The sequence below is a fragment of the Carlito syrichta genome, unplaced genomic scaffold, assembly GCF_000164805.1.
Source record: "Carlito syrichta isolate Samal-C Ts95f unplaced genomic scaffold, Tarsius_syrichta-2.0.1 Scaffold302012, whole genome shotgun sequence".
Lineage (NCBI taxonomy): Eukaryota > Metazoa > Chordata > Mammalia > Primates > Tarsiidae > Carlito > Carlito syrichta.
Window position 1 is genome coordinate 239382 of NW_007246108.1, and position 21499 is coordinate 260880.

General features: G+C 35.5%; 1 protein-coding gene across 1 annotated transcript in view; it reads right to left on the bottom strand.

Moving 5' to 3' along the window:
- Nucleotides 1-359: 359 nt before the first annotated feature.
- Nucleotides 360-21499, bottom strand: part of PDE3A (phosphodiesterase 3A) — a 341273-nt gene continuing 320133 nt past the window's right edge. Inside the window, exons 12-17 of the mRNA XM_021711286.1 lie at nt 17362-17475; nt 17021-17220; nt 15062-15265; nt 14228-14383; nt 12148-12403; nt 360-1016 (exon numbers count right to left, since the gene is read on the bottom strand). Coding sequence (XP_021566961.1) covers nt 775-1016; nt 12148-12403; nt 14228-14383; nt 15062-15265; nt 17021-17220; nt 17362-17475 — 1172 coding nt within the window. The 3' untranslated portion in view covers nt 360-774. The remainder of the gene's footprint in view (nt 1017-12147; nt 12404-14227; nt 14384-15061; nt 15266-17020; nt 17221-17361; nt 17476-21499) is intronic.

Below are 21499 nucleotides of genomic sequence, written 5' to 3' on the forward strand. Positions count from 1 at the left end.
TGGTGGAGGGCTTTTGAAATGGCTGTCTCTCAAAGACACTCTGGAGTGAACTTCCTTTTGTTTGTTCACATGTACTCAGTCATCTGCAACAGTTCTTCTATGAGCTACTAAACCCACAAGAATCTCTCTTGCACACACCCTTTCAAACTGATTCCCCTTTTTCGCTCCTTACACATGCATGCACACATGCACACGCACGCACAAACACACACACTCAGTGCTGGCAGGATGTATCAGAATTCAAATAATGCTCTGAAACTTTCATCCTTCTGTACTAAGAGCAAAAGCTGCTTAGTAGGTAACCTACATTTGCTGCACTGTTTCCTTGCTAAGACGCACTAGTTCCTTTGTGATTTTGTTTCCTTTATGACTTATTATATCACAGTGACCACTATATATCTTAATAAGAATGTTGCTAAATTGTGGAGCCAATAATCCTGGCTTTCAGTGTGTATGTGTGTGTGTGGCATGTGTGTGAATATGTTTTACATGTTACTATGTGGGAGCTTATATACACACACACATATATACTTCCTTCTTTAAAAAAATTCTTAGAAGCTGGTGTTGCAATGTGAAAGCTTCTTTGAGTAAGAGTTTTTAACAAGTTACCTCACTGTAATAATAAACACCATAAACGGCAAAGAATTCCAAAATGCAATAGCCATTTGCCCATCTTCTCATATTTCTACAGTGTTGTGTCTAAGTGTTGTGCTGGCTTGAAAAGAGTCTGTGACAAGTCAATTTGTTTGGAAACACAGCTCATTCTATCCATTGTCATTGGTTTGGCTTTGGGGTTGGGATATCCTCTCCTTTTGGTTTCCCTCTCTCTTCCTCTTCTTCCTTGATGGCCTGAATCTGTTCTGAAGAGCGTTGTTGAGAAGTCTGGTCCAGGGATTGATTTTCTGTGCCCACCAACCGCTGCTCCTCTTCAATGACTTTCTTCCACATCTTGTGGTTTTGTAGCAGGTGCTGTGTTATTTGGCAGTAGATTTTCCTCCTTTTGAAAGTCTTCTTTCCTAAAAAACAAAAAACAAATTAGATCAATTAGTTGTGTGCTGAGCACATGAGGGTTAATTCTTTTCAGATTACTAATGCAGTTTTAAAGAATGAAGAAAAATAAGGAAGTTGACAATGACCATTAAAATATCACTGAGAAATAACTGTGAACAGCATTTGACATTTAGCGGTGTCCAGTATAAGGTTCTATTTGTATCTTGTTTTTATTCTTGCTCTAAAGACTTCACTTAGACCACTGGAATAATTTATTGTGGTTTTTTTTAATCAATCAATTTGATTCACAAAACTCTACAAGATTAATTTCTATAAAGATGGTTTTAATGGTACTCTTCTGCTTCATGTGAACTAAAAATTAATTTCAAACTCCGTTAAAAGTTCTCCCACAAGCAGGCCTAAGCCCACATTTGCAATCTCTACTTTCTGCAACCTAACCTCTATCTATACTTAAATGCTTGTTTTTTTCTTTTAATCTACCATGAACTCTTCTACTTTCAAGCTGGTACTACCTTTCCTTTTGAAATGTCCTCCCGATCATTGAAAGTTCATATCCATTCATTATTTTAAAACCCAGTTTTAAACCCAGTCAGCTTCACCAAATTTCTCTTCTAAGAAATAATCTTTCTCTTCTAAATCCCCATGTTACTCTGCATACACCTCCCAGAGTAGATATTGTTTCTGGGTTTATTTTTCTCACTCTTCATTATCTCTTCTTCTGGTAACTGTGCATCCAATATGGTCCTTCAATTATGTGGTTCCAGAAAAGATTGTTAAACTCTACTTCCTCACTCACTCATGACAACACAAGCTGTGTCACCGTGATTGACCGATAGGTATGTGACCCAAGTGCAGGTCAATGTGAATCCCTCCCCACAATATTTTTCCAGTGGTACCGAATGAATGTAGAGCTGAAAGATAGGGATTGAAGATCTTTTGTCCTCCGCTTGTATATTTGGAATGAAGTAAACTTAGAGTTGGATTTAGTTCCAGCCTCAGAAAGCATGGTTTAAATAACAAGTTGCCAGGCAGGTGAAGCTGAGATAAGAGCAGGAACAAGTAAGCACTGATACTAGCCAACATCATGTTAACATAAACCAATAATTTTCTCTTTTTGTATATACTCATTCAACTGAAATTTTGTCACTTGTATGTAACAAAAACAATGTTCTGCATAATGTCACTCTTTTAAGAATCTTATCGAGACCTCATCTCTACAATAAATAAAAAAAAAATCAGCCGGGCATGGTAGCACATGCCTGTAATTCTGGCTACTCAGAAGGCTGAGGTGGAAGGATCACCGGAGCCCAGCAGGCGAGGCTGCGGTGGCCAGGAGCGGCCATTGCACTCCAGTCTGGGCGACCGAGTGAGACTCCAACTCAAAAAAAAAAAAAATCTTATCTTGGAGGGGTCTTCAAGACGACTGACTAGAGGCATCAGGTACTTGCCTCATCCACAAAGAAGAAATGATATAATGAAAAGATACACTTTGAGTAGATCACCCTAGAGAGAACACTAGAAATCAACAAAGAAGTAACAGTAACAGGCAAGGAAGGAGAGAAGAGTGAGGCAATCTGCTAAACTGGGATCAGCAAGGCGCCTTGAGAAGCTCTCCAGTGCAGGAAGGGGTGAGCGACCCCCAGTGGTCACCATTCCCATCATGGACTCTTGTAATCTTAGTCACAGAGAGTCCCTAGACATCTGCGGGCCCTAAATATGGAGGTTCCTAGAAACCATGTGATGGAATTGCTCCAGAGAAGGATCTTAAGCAGGGTCCCACACTCACTCCTGTCGCAAGTATACAACTACAATAAGGTACCATTTTAAGAGCACAACCCCCACCAGACTGTATCTTTCCCTAGGGCTCAAAAGCCCCTGCATCTTCACAACCCTAGAGCCCCTTTGACAGCATCCACTTGCTGTCAGATGCTGCTGTTGGCTGCTACCATCAGGGTCAAAGCACAAACCATTGGCAGCAACACCTTCATCCCTAGTAGCAGGACTACTGTGAATTTAAAAGTGTCCTGAGGAAAGGCTGCCCAACTTATAGCTGCCACTTAGGGTCAAAGCGTGCACTCCTCAGCCACCTGTTTATGGCTGCTGCCACTGAAACAAACAAACAAACAACTCTGTCCTCTCCAGGAGCAACACCATACTGCTATTGCTATCACTACCATCTGAGCATCTGCCAGGGAACTGGAAATTACCCTGCCCCTGCCTACTGCAGCCAGTGCCCACATGCACCACTGAGGGGTCTGAGGACAGGACCACCTGGCCTGACTCTATCCTTCCAGTGCCTAAACACACCATCTGCAGACCTGGGGATTGCCCTGCCCCATATACCACCATTGACATTGAGCCCTTGTCTTGGGGGGTCTGAGGATGGACCCGCCCAACTTGCCACTAGCATTACAACTGGCACCCACCTGCATGCATCAACTAGACTCAAGGACTAGTCTGCCTAGCCCACTGCAGCCACTACCAACACCAGTAAAGACCTCTTAGAAGCCAAAGGATAGTACCACCATGATTACTACCATTGCCCACATCATGCTTACCTCATGCCACTGCTCAGAGGCCCAAGGACCTGCCTGTGTGTTCAGATCACTGCTGCCACTGCTGACACCCAAATAAAACACCTGGAGGCCCAATAATTACCCTGCCTAGACCCACTAACACCAGTGGCAGTATATGCTACCTGAGAGCCCAAGAACAAGTATGTCTGGTCTGTTATTGTCACCACTGAGGCCCTAGGACTGGCTCACAAGATATCCTCATCTTCAGCAAAACTTTACCACAGCCTCCACTAACAACTACACCCTAAGCCACTGAGGAAATCACAGACACTACTGAAGCCGTTTATATGCAAATAAATCATGTAAAGACTACAATATAGCATGCCTCTAAAATCAAAGCCAAAGTGCCCTGCTCAACCAACACTATAGATATATCTTCAGGAAAAAGTCCTCCCCAATAAAAACAAATTTTAAAAATTGAAAGAAGTGACTGCTATACAAGAAGCACAGATAGCTCAATGTACAGACACAAGAAACATTAAAAAGAAAAAAAGAAGACACCTCCAAAGGAACACAATTCTTCAGCAACAAATCCCAGTAAAAAAATTATGATATCCCAGATAAAGAATTCAAAATAATGAAATTGAAGAACTTCAGTGAGAAACAAGAGTGCTCAGAAAAACAATACAAAGATATCAGGGAAATAATTCAGGATATAAATGAGAAATTTACCAAGAAGATGGCTATCATAAAAAATAATAAAATGAAAATCTGGAATTGAAGTACTCATTGAAAGAAATATAAATAAATTTAAAAGTTTCATAATAGAGTAGAACAAGCAAAAGAAAGACTTGCAGAATGTGAAGAGAATGTTTTGAAATAACTCTGTCAGGAAAAAAAAAGAATGAACAAAGCCTATGCCATGTATAGGACAATATAAAGCAACCAATTATTCAAATTTTTGGTGTCCCAGAAAGTGAAGAGAAAATGAAAGGGACATGAAGTACATTTAACAAAATTGTAGCTAAAAACTTCCCAAGTCCAGCAAGAGATTTAAATATCCAAACATAGAAAACTTGAGAATAGCCAAATAGATATAATTTTAAAAGGTATACTCCATAACACATTATAATCGAACTGTCAAAAGTCAAAGACAAAGAGAGAATTCTAAAAACAGAAGGACAAAGGCATATAATAACTTATAAGGAAAACCTGCATCAGAATAGTAGTGAATTTTTTTAGTAGAAATCTTACTGACCAGGAGAAAATGGGATGATACACTCAAATGAGGAAAGAAAAAATAAATTTTCCAGCTGAAGATATGAAAACCATCAAGTCAGAGCATGAACAAGTAGGTACAATTGTACTATATCTTACAAAGTCTTTGAAGGGTAGCAGAATGAGAGGGAAATTACCCTGATAGGAAGGTATTAAAATGATGGTAGCTCAGACAAGGCCAGAGATAATGGGAATGAAGATAAGTAGATGGTGGTAGATATACTGAAAAAGAGAACATTAGATGAGGAGCAGAATTAATAGGTATGAATAGGAATATGTCTAACGTAAGTGTTTGGGAGACCTCCAAGTAGAGAGGGAAAATAGGCAGCTGGTCTGGAGCTTAGAAGAGAGGTCTGTTCTTTTCTAAGCAACCAGAATATCGTGTAAGTCTCAATATCCTCATCTGAGTGACCATTTTAGACTTGGGACAAGAATTTAGAAGTTAAACTAAGATCCTCCCATTAGGTTGTCAACTTCCCTAGCACAGAAGCCTTTGTTTCCTCTTTTGTGCATATATCCACAAAGTCCCAGACTTTACTAATTATTCAATAAAAGTTAACTAAGTGAATCATTTTCTCTCTAGTTTTTGTTTCATAGTTCCAAGTTAATGATAAAGTGTTGATAAGTGGTAAAAGTAATAATGATATGAAAAAGTGGTTCACAGGAAATTCTGATCTAATCAAGATTATATTAAACAGTAATCCCAGCAACTTGGAAGGCTGGGGCCCAAGAGTTTGAGGCTGCAGTGAGTCATGCACTCCAGCATGGGCAACAAGGTGAAATACTGTCACTAAAATAAATAAAAAATAAATTTTAAAAAAGAGTTAGAGTCAACAAGTTACCAGAAAGATCAGAAGGGATATTTGAGTCTACATAATGAACCAGACATGATTTACCATGTATACCCTTGGAGGAAGGAAAAAAAAGAAGACAGAAAAAAACAGCCCCATTTAAAAGTGGGCAAAAGACACGTATACCCACTTCTCAAAAGAAGATATATGAGCAGCCAACAGACACATGAAAAAATCCTCGGCCTCACTAATCATAAGAGAAATGCAAATCAAAACCACATTGAGATACCACCTAATTCCAGTAAGAATGGCCAACATTAATAAAAAACAAAACAAAAAACAGATGCTAGCAAGGATGTGGAGAAAAGGGAATGCTCTTATACTGTTGGTGGGAATGCAAACTAGTTCAACCTCTGTGGAAAACAGTGTGGCCATTCCTAAAAGGACTAGAAATTGACCTTCCATATGATCCAGCAATCTCCCTTCTAGGAATATAACTGGAGGAACTTAAAACACTCTATAAAATAAAGATACCTAAACACGCATGTTTATTGCAGCACTATTTACAATAGCAAAAACATGGAATCAGCCGTGCTGCCCACAGAAACAGGACTGGATAAAAAAAAAAAGTATGCACATATACACAATGGAATATTATGCAGCCATAAAGAAGAACAAAATTATGGACTTTGCAGCAACTTGGATGGATTTAGGGCCTATAATACTCAGTGATTTATCACAGAAACAAAGAACTGAGTACCACATGTTCTCACCCATAAGTAGAACCTGAACATTTACCATAATACTATAAGAAGGGAATTGACAGTAGCCAGAAACTGCTAGGGGAGAGAGGTAGGGAACATACAACATTAATAAGGGTACCTGATCTCAAACCAAGCAAAGTGGGAACCACAGGGAGGTCCAAACTTTACCTGTATGATGACCACTGTATACCTAATCCAGAATTATACCTCACATCTTTAAAATAAAAAATAAATTTTAAAAAATTAGCAATAGCAAAATAACAAAACAAAAACAAAGCCAATTGCTATGGGATGTTTCAAAGAAACTAGATCTCTTGGAAGCCACCCATCATTATTTTTGTGGAAATATAAGTGATTATTTTAACAGTTTTATTATAATGCATCACAGAAATTTCTTGCACTTTAAGGACAATTAAAACAATTTTAAAACATAGTGCAGATAAGGATATTAAATTATCTTGAATTACTTTTGCAGCATATAGACACATACAACAATTATTAAATTTAATGGATACTGGGGGAAATGAACACAGGAAGAGTCATGAGAATTTTTTAAGTATATATTTACTGTATTCATCATTTACTCATTTCTAGACCCAAAATTGTATTGACAAACTGAAAAGTACTTTTCTGAATTTTGTGGAAACAAAAATCAATTAGACTCAGAGCTTACCTTACAGGAGCTTACACTCTATAAAGTACCAAGATGATAAAAACTGAAATTCACATGCTATGTTTTATGACAAACATACACTGGTGATGAAGATGGGCTTACCATTCCTTTCAGCTTGACTAAATTTTAGATATTTGGATTATAGGACCCTGACCTCCCTCTTCTTAGAGCATTTACTTTTGAAAACTGGTAATTGCAAATTCTTTATCTGACCCTTTGCAATATGGAGAATTCTTCTCCCATTCCTCTAGCCAGTTTACAGAAACATCTTTCTCAGAGACTTGAGAGCTATCTCTTTGATATAATCATCACAGAGCCAGTACAGTATGGTTGACTATAAATACAATGTTGTATTCCAGATCTCTAGAACTTGTACACATAAAAACTTAAGAGGGAGATCTCATGTTAAATGTTCATACTATAATGAAATAAAATTCAAAAAATAAAGAGAGAGAAAAAAGGAAAAAAAAAAGAAACAGTGAGGAAGGAAGGAAGGAGGGAAGGAGGGAGGGAAGAAAGAAGTAAGGAAGGAGTCCCTATTTCCTAGTGTCTGTGGGAGAACAGGAGCGTAGCCTCAGTAAGCATCAATTAACAGATTGACATAATATACATTTTTAAAAACTCCCCTCTAAGGTCCTCAGTACTTATTCACCACCTTACTGCAGCATTTGAAAACTCTCCACCCACCCCACCCTGGGGAGGTGAATCTTCTCTCCCTTCTCTTTCTCTATCTAATTTACTTTTAAATAAACTTTTCTTTCTTTAAAAAAAAAAAAGGAAAAGAAAACTCTTCCACCTTTGGTTTCAACAGAGTTGAGTTCAATTATCTTCCCTATTGCAAAATTCTGAAAGCCTTTTCTGCTCTTTTTTTTTTTTTTTTTTTGACAAGTGTCTCATGCAATTTCTCTTTGCTAAATCAAACCATGACAACACAAAAAACTCAACCTGTGGGAGAATCGGTAGGATTTTTGTAAAGGATATGTCCCTGAGCTGAATGTAAGTCCTGAGAATTAAATACACTGAGTGAGGAAGGGATAGCTACATTCCAAGCAGAGTGAGGAACCGCAACACAGGCAAAAGGGTGTAGGGCATACAGCGTGACTCTATACAGTGACTCTATACATCAATTCCTTCATCTGAAAGCTTCCTAACAAGGGCAAAATATAAGCTAAAATTTAAACAAAGTCGAATTTTTTTTCTGTCAATGTCAATAAAAAAATTAAAACATAAGACTTGTAAAAGCAAATTAAAAATTACTCATCTACTAAAGCCTTCTACTTGTCTACTTGTAATTCATTTTTGTTGTAGTTAAGTACAAATCAGCTTCTGTTGAGAAATGTTAAAATGTAAATATACTTTTTAACCTAATACTTTGAATCAAGAGAGTTACAGATGACCCTTGGCTAAAGAACAGATTTGAATCAAGTTTGCAGCAAACACTTTTGTGTTCAAGGTGATTATTCCATCTTAAATTTATACACATTCATGACAGTACATTCATAGGGACAAAGTTAACAAAAGCTCAATTTTTCTCTTTTTCCTTTCAGGGCAGTCCCCATGAGAACAGTTGTTCTCTTATTAATGCTGTTGAACGTTAGCAATAAACCTCTCTGGAATTATACTGAATAAGGTGACGTAGAAGAAAGTTTGTACCAAATAAATTTGCGTAGATTAGAGTCCGCAGGTGGTCTAAAACATGCCTGTATTGGAAGCCAAATTGTTCAGCACTGGAACCTTTTGAAATTAGAACAAAGAGCCTTTCATTGCTCAAATTCTAAATGCAGCTTAGTACTTCATTAGAAACCTCTTAGTTCCCTGTAGGAATCTTTCAGATTTAATTATGAGGTGGGGTAAAAGCCTTCTTTTCCTAGGATACCATACTGAAACATTTTATTCTGTGTTTCCTGGGAGATCTCCAAGTTTTGTGAATTGCAGAAGTTATCTGTGCACATTTAACTTCATTTTTTCTGAAATCTAAGTATCAAGCCAAATCAAGGTAACCATCTCAGTCAACATGTATTTTGAAATTAAAATTACCAAGAGTCAAAAGCAATGAAGTTAAAAATTAGGAAACCTGGGCTCCCTTTCTGGTTCTACAACCTCGGGATGTTACTTAAATTTCTGAGCCTAAGTTTAGTCTTTTGTAAAGAGAGGCAGCAGAACTGGATTAAGCATTGATTGCCCTTTCATTTCTAAAATTAAATTACTCTACTCGGCTAATATTTAATAACTATAACATTGCTCAACATTTATCATTTTCTTGACTGCAAAGGAATACTTCACAAATAATACTTCCAAAGCTACTATATAATATCCTTGCGGATGGGATAGTTTAAATTTTAGTGTAAGGTAGCCAGTTAACTTGTAGAAGCCATTATTAAACAGAATCCACAGAATTCTCTTTCCACTTTAGTGAACTTAATAAAAATGGGAAGGTCAGGAGAACAGCACATCTGAATCTGAACGTCATTATGGCAAGTCAACCCTACAGAACAGAAATAAATGGAGTACATTTGGTTACAGCATTTGCTGCTAAAGCCTAAACTGACAAGTTGAGCCTGTTAATTCTCCTGGCCTGGGTCCTTCAATTCTCGATGCTTGGATTGTGTGTCTTGTTTTCCATGTGTTTGACTTCAAACAGCAATCATCTGGGGCCCATGGGAACAAAGTTTTTCCACAGGCTAAGCTGACAAGATCTTCGTTCAGTAGAAAAACTGTCTTAATCTTAGTCAGACAGCAAACTACCTGGCTCTTTGAAATTAAAACAAAGTAAAAAGAAAAAACTAATATAAGTTTATTAAAATAAACAAATGAATAAATAACCCAGAAATTCCAAGTCTTGGCTTCTAGCTCTGAATCTCAGGAGCAGTACAACATTTCTAATGAAAGTCTTTTGATAAGCAGCAGAGAAATAAAATAAAACTACTCTGACAGTAAAATACTGAAGAAAAACAACTTTTGATTTTTCTCTCATTCTGTACATATGTTAATAGATAGGCCAGAATGTAAACAAAAATCTGACCTAAGCCAAATTTCTAAAACTCTATCTCATAAGTCTATAGTTGATAATGACTTTTATCTCTGCTATGCGTGCTTATAAAAGGATATGTATATGAGGGCAAATGGATTAATACAAGACACCTCAGTAGATGGTTGAAATGAACCAAGTTGTATATTTTCCTAATTTTTATAAAAATAAGTACAAAATGATCAAAATGTCTTTCATTGGTAGTATTTTGGGTAAGGTTTTGAAAAATATTAAGGTTGACTTTCTTCACCTGCAAAAGTTGACAGAAACAACATACCATGCTCTTAGTAACAGAGGAACATTATTTGTGCAAGTCACTTAAGGGCCATAGTTTTGCTAATTATATTGTTGGTCACTAATTTTTGCACAACAGGAGAAACAGACTATGTATAAAGATATGAAGAAAAATAATGCTTTTATAGCCAATTAAGTTCAATGAATTAGACTGGCCACATGATACAATTCAAGCCAATTAGTTACCAGATGAGATCACTTCTTATTGTCACTCTTGTCACTATCGTGGTACAAAGTCACAGTTGTCTCTCACTTGGATAATTTCAACAGTCTCCTAAGTGATCCCTCTACTTCTAACCCTTGCACCATTTCCAGGCCCAAAAGTATTCTCAATATAGCAGCTGAAGCAATCCAGTTAACATGTAAACTGAGCCCATTGATTTTTCTGCTCAAAATCACTGATTTCCCATCTTACTCAGAGTAAAAGCCAAAATCCTTACTGTGACCTACAGACCCCTACTTTCAAACACTACATCATCTGGCTTCCCGCTGCCTCTCTGGCTGCTCTCTTCCCCTTTTCCTATGCTTCAGCCATCCTAGCTCTTCTGATGCTCCTCGAACATCCCTGCCAAGGCACACCTCAGTATACCATTGCACAGAAATGTGCAGGATCCTTGGAATCCTCTTTTCAGATAGTGTATCCAAGCACTCCCTTACTTCTTTAGTATCTTTTTGTTTGTTTGTTTGTTTCTAAACAAACAACAGCAACAACAAAAAAAATTTCTTATTTAGACCACCCTTATCCCTGGTTATCTCATCTAAAATTTTAACTTATCTCTACAATATTTCATATCTCCATTTTTTTCTTTAACTCTCATGTTTACCAGTACTTAATATAGTATAGATATGCTGATTCATTTTGTTTAGTGTCTGCCAATTCCACTAGAATGTAAGTCTATAAGGCCAAGAATTTATTTTTTGTCTGTTTTGTTCACAGCTCTCTCTTTGGTACCTAGAAGAATGCCTGGCACAGGGAAGGTGCTTGATAAATATTTCTTTTTTTTTTTCATTAATCAGTATTTTTTATTATGGTTTTGTGGGGTACAGTTAAGGGTTAGGTGTACAATGACGTTTCATTCAGGCACCCTGTAGATAAGAAGTGTTTTCCCATCCCCCGACAGATATTTGCTACTGTTAATCCCATCCCCCTCCCCCCCATAGTTTCCCAGTACCATCCGTCATTTTCTCATAGTATTGCATTGGATGCTCAAGGTCCATTATATGAGTGAGAACATGTGATATTCGGATTTTTGTTTTTGTGAGAGGTCACTCAGTATTATAGACTCTAGTTCCATCCAGGTTGCAGCGAAATTCATGATTTTGTTCTTTTTTATGGCTGCGTAGTATTCCATCGTGTATATGTACCACATTTTTTTAATCCAGTCCTCTTTTGATGGGCAGCATGGTTGAACGGACAAATTAATACTACTTCTTATCTATTCACATGGACTTTCCCTCCCCAAGACAGCAAAGGACTGCCATTGGTCTATATGGTAACTGAAATTCCTCTTCTTTTAAATCATTAAGATACTCTAAAGAATAGACTTCAACTCGTTGTTTTTCCTTCATTACAGAGAACATGTCTTTAGATGACACAAGGTATCATTATAGCTTCCATAGTCTGTTATTTACATTACAATGATATTGGGAAGAGAACTATCCATAATCAAACCTGGCAGATAATATTTGGACTCGAAATATTCTATTTAGTGAGTAGCATACAACTCATCTAAACTGAAGCAAGAAAACACACATTTGGAAAAACACATTAGAAATAGATTTTAGAACTTACTTAGAGACTCATTATTTTCACAGGTTTCTTCTGCACTTGGTGCTGCTGCTTCTTCCTCTTCTTCCGGGTCATCAGTATCTCCTGACTCATCACTGTCTTCTACCCACTTTCCTGGCATTAGACCTGCTGAATCATAGGAGTTGCACAGAGGACCCACAATGTGAGAGATGAAGGATTCCTGAAGATTGGCCAACTGAGGAGCAGAACGATCCATGAAGGGGCTTATGGGTAACCCAAGGCTGGCCTCTTCATCACCCTGGAAATAAAATACAAGTAAAGTCAACATTCACCTGGTATTTGAAATATGTAAATATGCAAGAACTCAGACATTCATGTGTAAACTTCTTTAGGCTCTGAAGAATATGCTTCAACTCCTTGTTTTTCCTTCATGACAGAGAACACATTTTAAGAGATTCTACCTCAATTACCAACATTCCTACATAAACACTTCATTGTTGCTACTTAGAACTTTTGTGATCTTGAGATTTTGGTTTTTTCTCACAGGAAAATATAAGAAGTGGTCCAAGGTCTCAGTAGATCATATTTTTATCTACATATATGAAAATATAAATGCATCTTAAAATGCAAAGATGGAAATAATTATCTATCTATAATATGTATACATATATAATATTTTCCTCTTTTGCCTTGGCTGCCAGAAAACTTAAAATAATTTATTGCTCAATTCAAGTTACTACCTTATCTCAGATTTTCTTTAAAGTATATCTGTGTGACTATATGGTTTCTGATATTCTTATTTACCTACATGTTTAATAGCATTACAGTACAAGTATTTTATTTTGACCTGCTTCCAGTCTTTGAGAAAAAAAAGTGTAAACCAGAAGGTACCTAGCAAAATTAATGAAGGAAAACACCAAAATATTAACAATAGTATGCCTAAGAAGTGGAATTATTATATACATATTATCCTTTTTATGTATATTTTTCTGCATTTCAATATTTTAGGAATGATTATGAATTAATCCAATTCCTAGGGAAAACTTTTTTTACAAGCAAAAATCTTTCATTCTATATGTAAATCTTGCCTATAATAACCATAAAACTCTGCCTATATGTAAATCTTGCCTATAATAACCATAAAACTCTGCCTATAAAAACCATTCTAAGCTCTGTTAAAATATGTCCAGTAACAGGTAATTTATTGCTATTAATAAAGTGCCTGATCCTATTTTCGAACACCTTTAGCAATATAAATTTCTTTTTGACATTGACCTAAATTCCATCTCCCAATAATTTCTATACTGGTTATATTCATACCCTTTTTAGGGCAGGATAGAAGGATCTAACATTTTTTATGAATCAGATCCTGTGTTAAGTCCTGTTAAGTCTTTTATGTAATTTATCTTATTTAATCTCCACACCAACACTATAATTAACCTATTTCTAAATTTGAGTGTAAGACCCTTGAATATCTGAAGACAGCTATTATAACACCTCTATTTTCCACCAGGGTAAATATCCTCACCTTTTTCATGCCCTTTAAAGTCACTGATTCCTGTCCTTCGACCATGCTTCATCACCTCTACATTCTTCCTAAAAGAGTAGTTAGTACTAAATAGAAAGTTTCATGTGCAATCTGAACAGTGTAGGTTAATGTGGGGAGGGTCACCCCAAGTATATGTGACTACAACACCTTTTTTAGTAGACTGTCAACTCTCATATTATCTTGTCAAATAAAATGCCTACTTCTTTTTAGCTTTTTCATAAACTGCTCTTATTCATTCTATTAGAGAATGAAATGAACTGAATCTGATATGCATTGCTTTATTTCAATTTAAATTAGCTTCTATGATAATAAATAAATCTAGAGAACAGTCTTCCAAGGTTCTTCCCAACATCTCACTTTCATTCTCAATATCATTTTTCCCCAAAATGCTTGTCAATAACTTTATTCTTAGAGTTCTGTAATTATAATTCAGTGCAACTTTTATGTCATTTTTAATTTCCTGATCAAAATTAATCAGAAATAACATGATCGGTCTTTTACAGCCTTTGGAAGCTTTGGTAAACGAGCAGCCTGAAAATATAGATTATGACAGATTAAACAGTTGCTAGTTACCTGTTCATAAAATTCATTAACAATACCCTCTGTCCACTGAAGATGGAGTTCTTTACATTTAGCTGGTCCATTGATATCAGCCAACTTTATACACATTTGACAAACTAGTAGACGATCATTTTCATTGGTCCAATCTATTCCAACATCATCATTCACCTGTTTGAGAGACAAAGTTAAAATGCATTTTGCCTCAGTGTAAACAAAAGTTGAACAGGAGAGAAAACAATAGAATGTTTATTGTCCTCCTACTATGTGAAAATAATTAAAATACCAAATAACTAGAAACTTCTCAGCTATTTAAAAATGATGTTATATGCCTGCACAAATTAATAGTAGAATAGTTCATCAAAAAGTAAAATAATGAATGATGGAAAAAATAATCATTAATTGTGGAATTAGTAATAAATTATATTTAAAATTTGCATAGGTTATCAATTACTATTAAAATAATATTATTACAAATAAATTTTCTTGAATTAGCATATGCATGAGGTATAAAATTTAGCTTCAAGTTTTTGACCTTTATTATTGCCAGATAATGTATACATCTATATCATAGAAAAGAGAGCAAAATCAAATAAAACTCCACAATGATAGTTAGAATGTACAATTCCTTTGTAGCATAAAGTATACCACACAGAGACAGCATCTCAATTTTTTAGTATCTATATTTGGACCAATACCTGTATGTCAGCTTCTGGTGAAATATTTTACTGCATTGCATTTTCACATTTGACAAATAAGAGTTGACAGCAACAAGTTTTGATCAATACTTTGGTCCCATAATAACTTTCAATGTGGCTATAAAATGAAGACAGGTACAAATCTAGTTACCTTGGCATTAAATTTGGCCACGAAGTCAAAGTGTTTCTTCAGGTCAGTGGCCAAAATTGCTTCAATGACAAGGAAACGGAAATGCTTAAATTCCACATGGTCAAGGTTAACTAAGAAATTATACTCTGGTCGAGACATGAAAAGATTCCATGCAGCAGCTGCATGATGATTCTCCAAAACGGAACGATCATTATATAGCACCGCCTAGGCAAATAAGAGAGTCAAGAGTTCCAATTTTTAAGTTAAAAAAAAATCACAAAAATCAATGAGAATATTCTGTGCTTCTGAAATAGCTCTTTATTTCATTAAACCAAGAAATATAATCCTGTGGTTGCTGGCTATTAAGAATCACTTATTGCTGTACACTGATTCTTGATTATTTTTCCTAGCTAAATTTCCTTTCTTGTAAGACAAGTTCCTTGCCTTGAAATTTTAGTTCAAACTCTAATAAGTGAGAGGCACTAGCCTATGTTAGCAGGTAAATGTTTTTTTAGAGATTTTCTTTAGCTTTTTTTGCAGGGAACAGTAAACATTAATATATATATACATACAAAGATACCAATGCCCTAAGAGGTAAGTCAGTTACTTTTTGCATCTGTCATAAGAATGGCCTCCTCTTAGTTAAAGAAATAACTGTTAAACAAGAATAGAACACCCAAGAAGCCCATAGTTCAAAACATTCTTATTCCACAGTCAGCCATAGAAAATATCACCATTTATATTAGTCACTGAAGACTGATTGCTTGATTGATTTTTAAGTGAGAAAGCAGGATTTATTGAGAGGACAGAAAAGCTCCCACAGTGGGAGGGGAAGTAATTGAAGATTTAAAGTAGCATCTACTTGTCTGGAATTATCTAATAATGCTGAGGGAAGTATTATTAGAAAATAATATTTTTTTAAAAGGAAGGTGCCCATAAAATGCTTGAAGACTAGTGCGTGAGATAGCCTATAGAGAAGAAAAAGATGGAAAGACTAATCACATGAATATCAATATTGAGGTAAGTAAAACAGCAGACATGTAGAAAAATCTGAGTGGTAAATTGTGCTGGCAAGAGGATTTTTGCTTTTCTTTAGGAAAAATAATTCTGATGTATAAAGGACATGTGGAAAGAAAGATAGGGCAGGACATCAAAAAAAATCAGGATCTTTTTATTATATATAGATTGAAGGAAAATTATAGAACAGTCCATAAGAGTATTTATGGAAATGCATGGCAGTGGGGTAAAAGATACAAGAGTGAATATCGGAGCAAACTGGCCTCTAGATCTTGTAGAAAGAAGAACAAAAGATCTAAAATGTTTAGTAATCTGGGTCCAGCTGATTAAATCAAGGGGAGGCTTATTAAGTTTGATTTTATAGACAGAGATGTCTAGCTACTTAGTGATTAGCTTTTTATTTAGATGGAAATATATACCAAGATGAACTTCAAATGTATTCATTGTTTTGGGACTCTTATGTTCAGGTAAAAATTTCCCTCTATTAAATAGATTGATGCTAAATTCCTACTCAGCTATAGATATGCCATAAGAATCATAATTGTAATAACGAATACATTTCAAAGGAAAAAGATTTATATAAAAGGAAAGCTTACATTCTTTGAAGTCCAAGAAAGATTTGGCTCTCTAATCTTTTCAGAAAGGGACTTTTGAATAGGTAGCCTTTTCTTTACTGAGGAGGTTTATTAATAGGAATTCAAGTAAATTCTTTTCCAAAGAAGAAGAAAATTGGGAAGAGATCCTCATAGGTAATAAAGTTGTATACCTGTCATTAATACCTTGAAGGAAACCATGGTCTCTCTTCATATTTAGCATGGTCTCTAAGAATTTTATCCTAGAACTAAATATAGTTTGGCTGATATTTACTTGGTGCTTATTATAAACAAAATGTATAAATTTAATTTTTCTTCAGCGAATTCCTTACATTGAATTATTTCTTCTAACCAAAATCTAAAGATTTACCTGAGGAGCACTGGTTGCAACCAGGAAAGCATTAGTCCTTCCTGGGTGATCATAATCATGCATGGCTGCAGCCACATACAGTGCCATCAACTCTAAGGCAGGGATATTCCCAGACAGACATCCATATTTATCATCTGTCATATTATACATTTTTGAGAATACATATCCCATATGTCCATGTGTAAATCCACTGTCAGAATCTGAGAAGAGAAAATGAAAGTAATAGAGATTTTTTAAAAGTAAACTGATAGCGTTTGTCTTGACTTCCTTTTAAAAAAGACATTCTCTTCTTCTCATCTTTCACAAGGGAGCATGGATGTATAAATGTACTTTGTACATACCTGAATCACTTGCTGAACCGTGATCATTAATCACAGTAGAGAGACCTGGAATAGGTTGTGTAGTGAGATACCAAACAGCATGTAAGACATCAGTGGCATGGATTCTGTTATGATCTGTAACCAATAAAAGGTACAACTATCAATTTGTGAATTTTGGGGTCTACGGACTAAGAGTGCCATCTACTGGATAAACAGTTTCATTCTAACATTTTAATACCCCCCAATGAAAGTCAGTCAAACTATCTAGGACAAACACTCTTTCGATACTTTGCTATAATTCCATAATAGTCATAGTAACAGATAAAGAAAACCACTCACATTCATCATGCACGGAGATGTCTGAAGTGGAAAAATCTGTGTCCAGAGTCTACCAGAAACCTACATATATAGGAAACTCGCTATGTGAAACAACTGTAATGTTTACTCTTCTACTTATTTCCATGCTCCTGTATAGGACTATGTAGAGAACCAGAATAAAAGAAAAAGCTATTACATACTTCAACTAGATTGGACCTAATACTTAATCTCTGTTAAATGGAACTCAAATATAATCTGGAAGCAGAATATAATACTATTCTTCTGTATTGATTTTAAATCACTGCAATAAAATGATTAATATATCTTGTATATGTAGATTATATCACAAGTAAATTTCAAAGGCAAAATCAATTATATATTCTGATCTAGAAATTCTATTTTGAGAATATAGTTTCAGGAAATAACCAAAAAAATAAAAATAAAAACCTCTTTGTATAAAAATGTAGGAAAATGAGTCATTTAGAAGATAAAAATAAATCCATAATGTCATTATTATGAGAATGGGGACATATGTGCTTCAAAACATGCCCATGTGCCTACGTTCTCTTGGTTCACCTTACTTTTTTGGTGTAATGCTTTCATGTTATTTTTTCTTTGTTTTATGTTTATCTGCTCCTTTATAATACTTTGTTAGATAGATATACTTTATTCTAAATGTACTAATTTACATATTTATTTCTATTAACCAACCATAATAGTATTTCCTTCTCTAATATAATATATTACATTTCTAAATAGTAATAAACAGATGAAGAGAGAACTAGAAGAGAACAAGAAAGATGATGAGAATATGAGACGAACATCTCTTCCCTGGTCAGAGAATAAGGGGAAACCTAGAGCATATGTGGTGTTGGCAGTACTCAGGTGGTCTATAGGGAGATGGTTCCTATTTTTGTATACTTCTGGCACCTCTTAGGAGTCAGTCTTTAAGTGACAACATGTAGCTAAATCTTAAGTAAACACTCCAGAAATTCAGTTGAGCCTGGGTGTAGGCATTAAAAAAATCTCCTCCAAAGAGCTTTAAGAAACAATTTCTAGGCTCCTGAGGAAAAAACAGCAAAACTTGGGCACATGTCTCATTGCTAGACATGAATATTACATAGTACTTCAAAGGGCAATTTCATAATATTGGCATCTATGTTCCTGAGTACAGACCATCTTAAGCAATACAAGCCCATTATATGTGCAGTAAACTAAAAGACAATTACAATCACATTTTATGCCTGTACCTATGTCATGTACAAAATTGATTATACCACAATTTTCTGGATTTGGGTCAGATCTGGTTTTGGCTCTGCCCTCAAATTTATTATTCATTTTACCTTGTGTGAGTTAGTTAAAACTCATTTCCTTATTTTTACAAAAAGATAGACTTAAAAACTCTCATATCCTTACTTTAAAAATATGGAAACTACAATATTATCAATTTCACAGAACAATTTTGAGAATTATAGAATGTATTTTAAAGTACCTGATACATAGGAAGGTTGTTATCAGTGTAAATAGTATTCATGTAAAATAAGTTGTTACTGTGGAATAAAATGGTAAATAGCACAGATCACCGTCTTTCTCCCAAAATTGATGCTGGATTTGTAAGAACAGAATTGAAGAGCTCAAAGAAAAGATATTAAAAGCCCTTGGGGAGGTAGGAGACAGTAATGACCTGGTGTTGGAGGAAAATGTCTGGGAAAAGGGTGTTGGGAGATAGGTTGGGGGCCGGCTTCTGACTTAAGTTCTTTTCTCTTGTTGCAAGCTAGGAAGATTACAACTTGTCAGTAATTACCATTTTTATCATATGTCAGAGAAACCTGTGCGTGAATCACAGTGCTGGCAGAGCCTACTCCAAGTGGGAAATTGACAACACTATTCTAGGCAAACTTGCAGCTCTTCTCTCTACTGCTCCCTGCTCTGTCCCCCACTCCAAGGTTCAGGACCAGAAGACTTTAAAGGCTAAGTTGTACAAACTTTCACTGAACAAGCAATTCTATCTAAACAATTTAATGCCGAAAATATAAAAAGAAGGAAGGCTGCCAAACTCATTTTATGAGACTAGTAAAATTTTGATGAAAAATCTAGGTAAAGATAGCATGTGAAAAAAAATTGTTCCTTTTGCTTTTGAGAGCAAACGTCATAAAAAAAGTTAAACAAATCTAATTGCTTACTTAAATATATCCATCTAGTTATGTGTGTGTCAAAAAAATTACACTGTCACCAAACACTTAAGAAAAATCGGAAAACCATCTGTCCTGTCAGTAGCCAATAACATGTTTATCAAACAAATAACCACTAATCATATTCTATGTACAAGTATTATGCCAAGTGCTGGGATCTCTGTTCTTGGCATTAACTCTTTCTTGACCCAACTCAGAAGCAAAGGCATCCAGGAATGAAGCTAGCTAGGTCAATGTAAGGTATTGACAGGTTTTTATATGATACAGAAACATGCTCAAGGATTCCTCTTCTTGCTTTGCCCATGGTAGACAACTGAGAAGGATAACAAATATCAGACATATTTTACATTATCCTTCTTTTTGAAACTGGCCCAACTTCCTCACATTACTAATGATTACAGTTTATTCTCGAATAAATATAGTAATTGACTCTTTAAGCTTGAAACTTACATTTGTCTTATCTGAGTTATTCTTTCAGGAAATTTACGCTCAGGCCTATAGTATCAGAAAACTGAAACTCACCAGATCATTGTATCCAAACAATGAGAAGCCAAACCCCATATGTTTGCCATCTCTTCTTCCTTACCCCACTCCAATTCCTGTTTACCAACTCCTCTTCAGTAACCCCTTCTTAGTTCCTGTTTTCTACCTTCCTGTCCCACTGTATAAACCCCTGATGCAGGACAGGAAGATGAATTTGAGAATGAACCTCCTTGGTTCACGTCACCCAATAAAAGTCTTCTCCTTTGGCAATACTCATTGTCTCAGTGGTTGGCTTTCTGAACCATAACAATAGAACCCTGACTGAATCCCTGGTGTTTCAGTAACAGATGTTGGTTCCCTGACGAAACATTGCTTGTGGCTCAGTTGCCATGAGGTGGGGGAGTTTCAGGATCCCTTCTAGCAGCTTCCTGGCCCTTTTTAGTTAGAGATGGATACCAGTCTCCTTGACCCTCCAGTCTCCACTGCATTCCTGATTGTCTAGGAAGAACAGCCTTTGAAATCTGACATCTAAGTCCAGCTAGGTGAGTGTTTTTTGTGTAATTTAAAAGTTTTGAAATTATTTTGGATATTCCTTAGGTATCTGGGTGACTTTCAATTAAGATAGAGTTATGATATGAGAAAACATGTTTTTAAGAATTGTGGAAAATTCTCATTTATAAAATGATAATTTCTGATAGTTCAGGATTTCATGGTTTCTACATTATTTTTTCACTGAAATTTAAGAAATTAAGAATAAGAATTCTAGTTAACATACAATTTGGTGTATAAAATGTTCCAGAGATAATGTGTCTTTATTGGGGAAAATAATTTAGTCTAGTATAGAAGTTATCCAAAGGTTGATTCAAATTACGAATTTAGAAAGGTTATTTATGAAATGAGGAAGAAAGGAACCAGTAAGTAGGAGAGAGATATTTAAAAAGTTATAAATATGAGGATGTAATTTTGATAAGGAAGATTATAAGAAAAAGAGAATGATTTTATATAGAAAGCACCTTGTACAAAGACTTTGACTTTGATTCTATCATAAGTGCAACTTTTGTTGTGTCTTGTTGCTTTTTCTTCCTTGAAAAGACCTGAGGTGATCACTTCCTTCTTCAGCCTTTTCATCGGTTCCTATAATTCTTTTTCTTCAGTTCTAAAGGCTG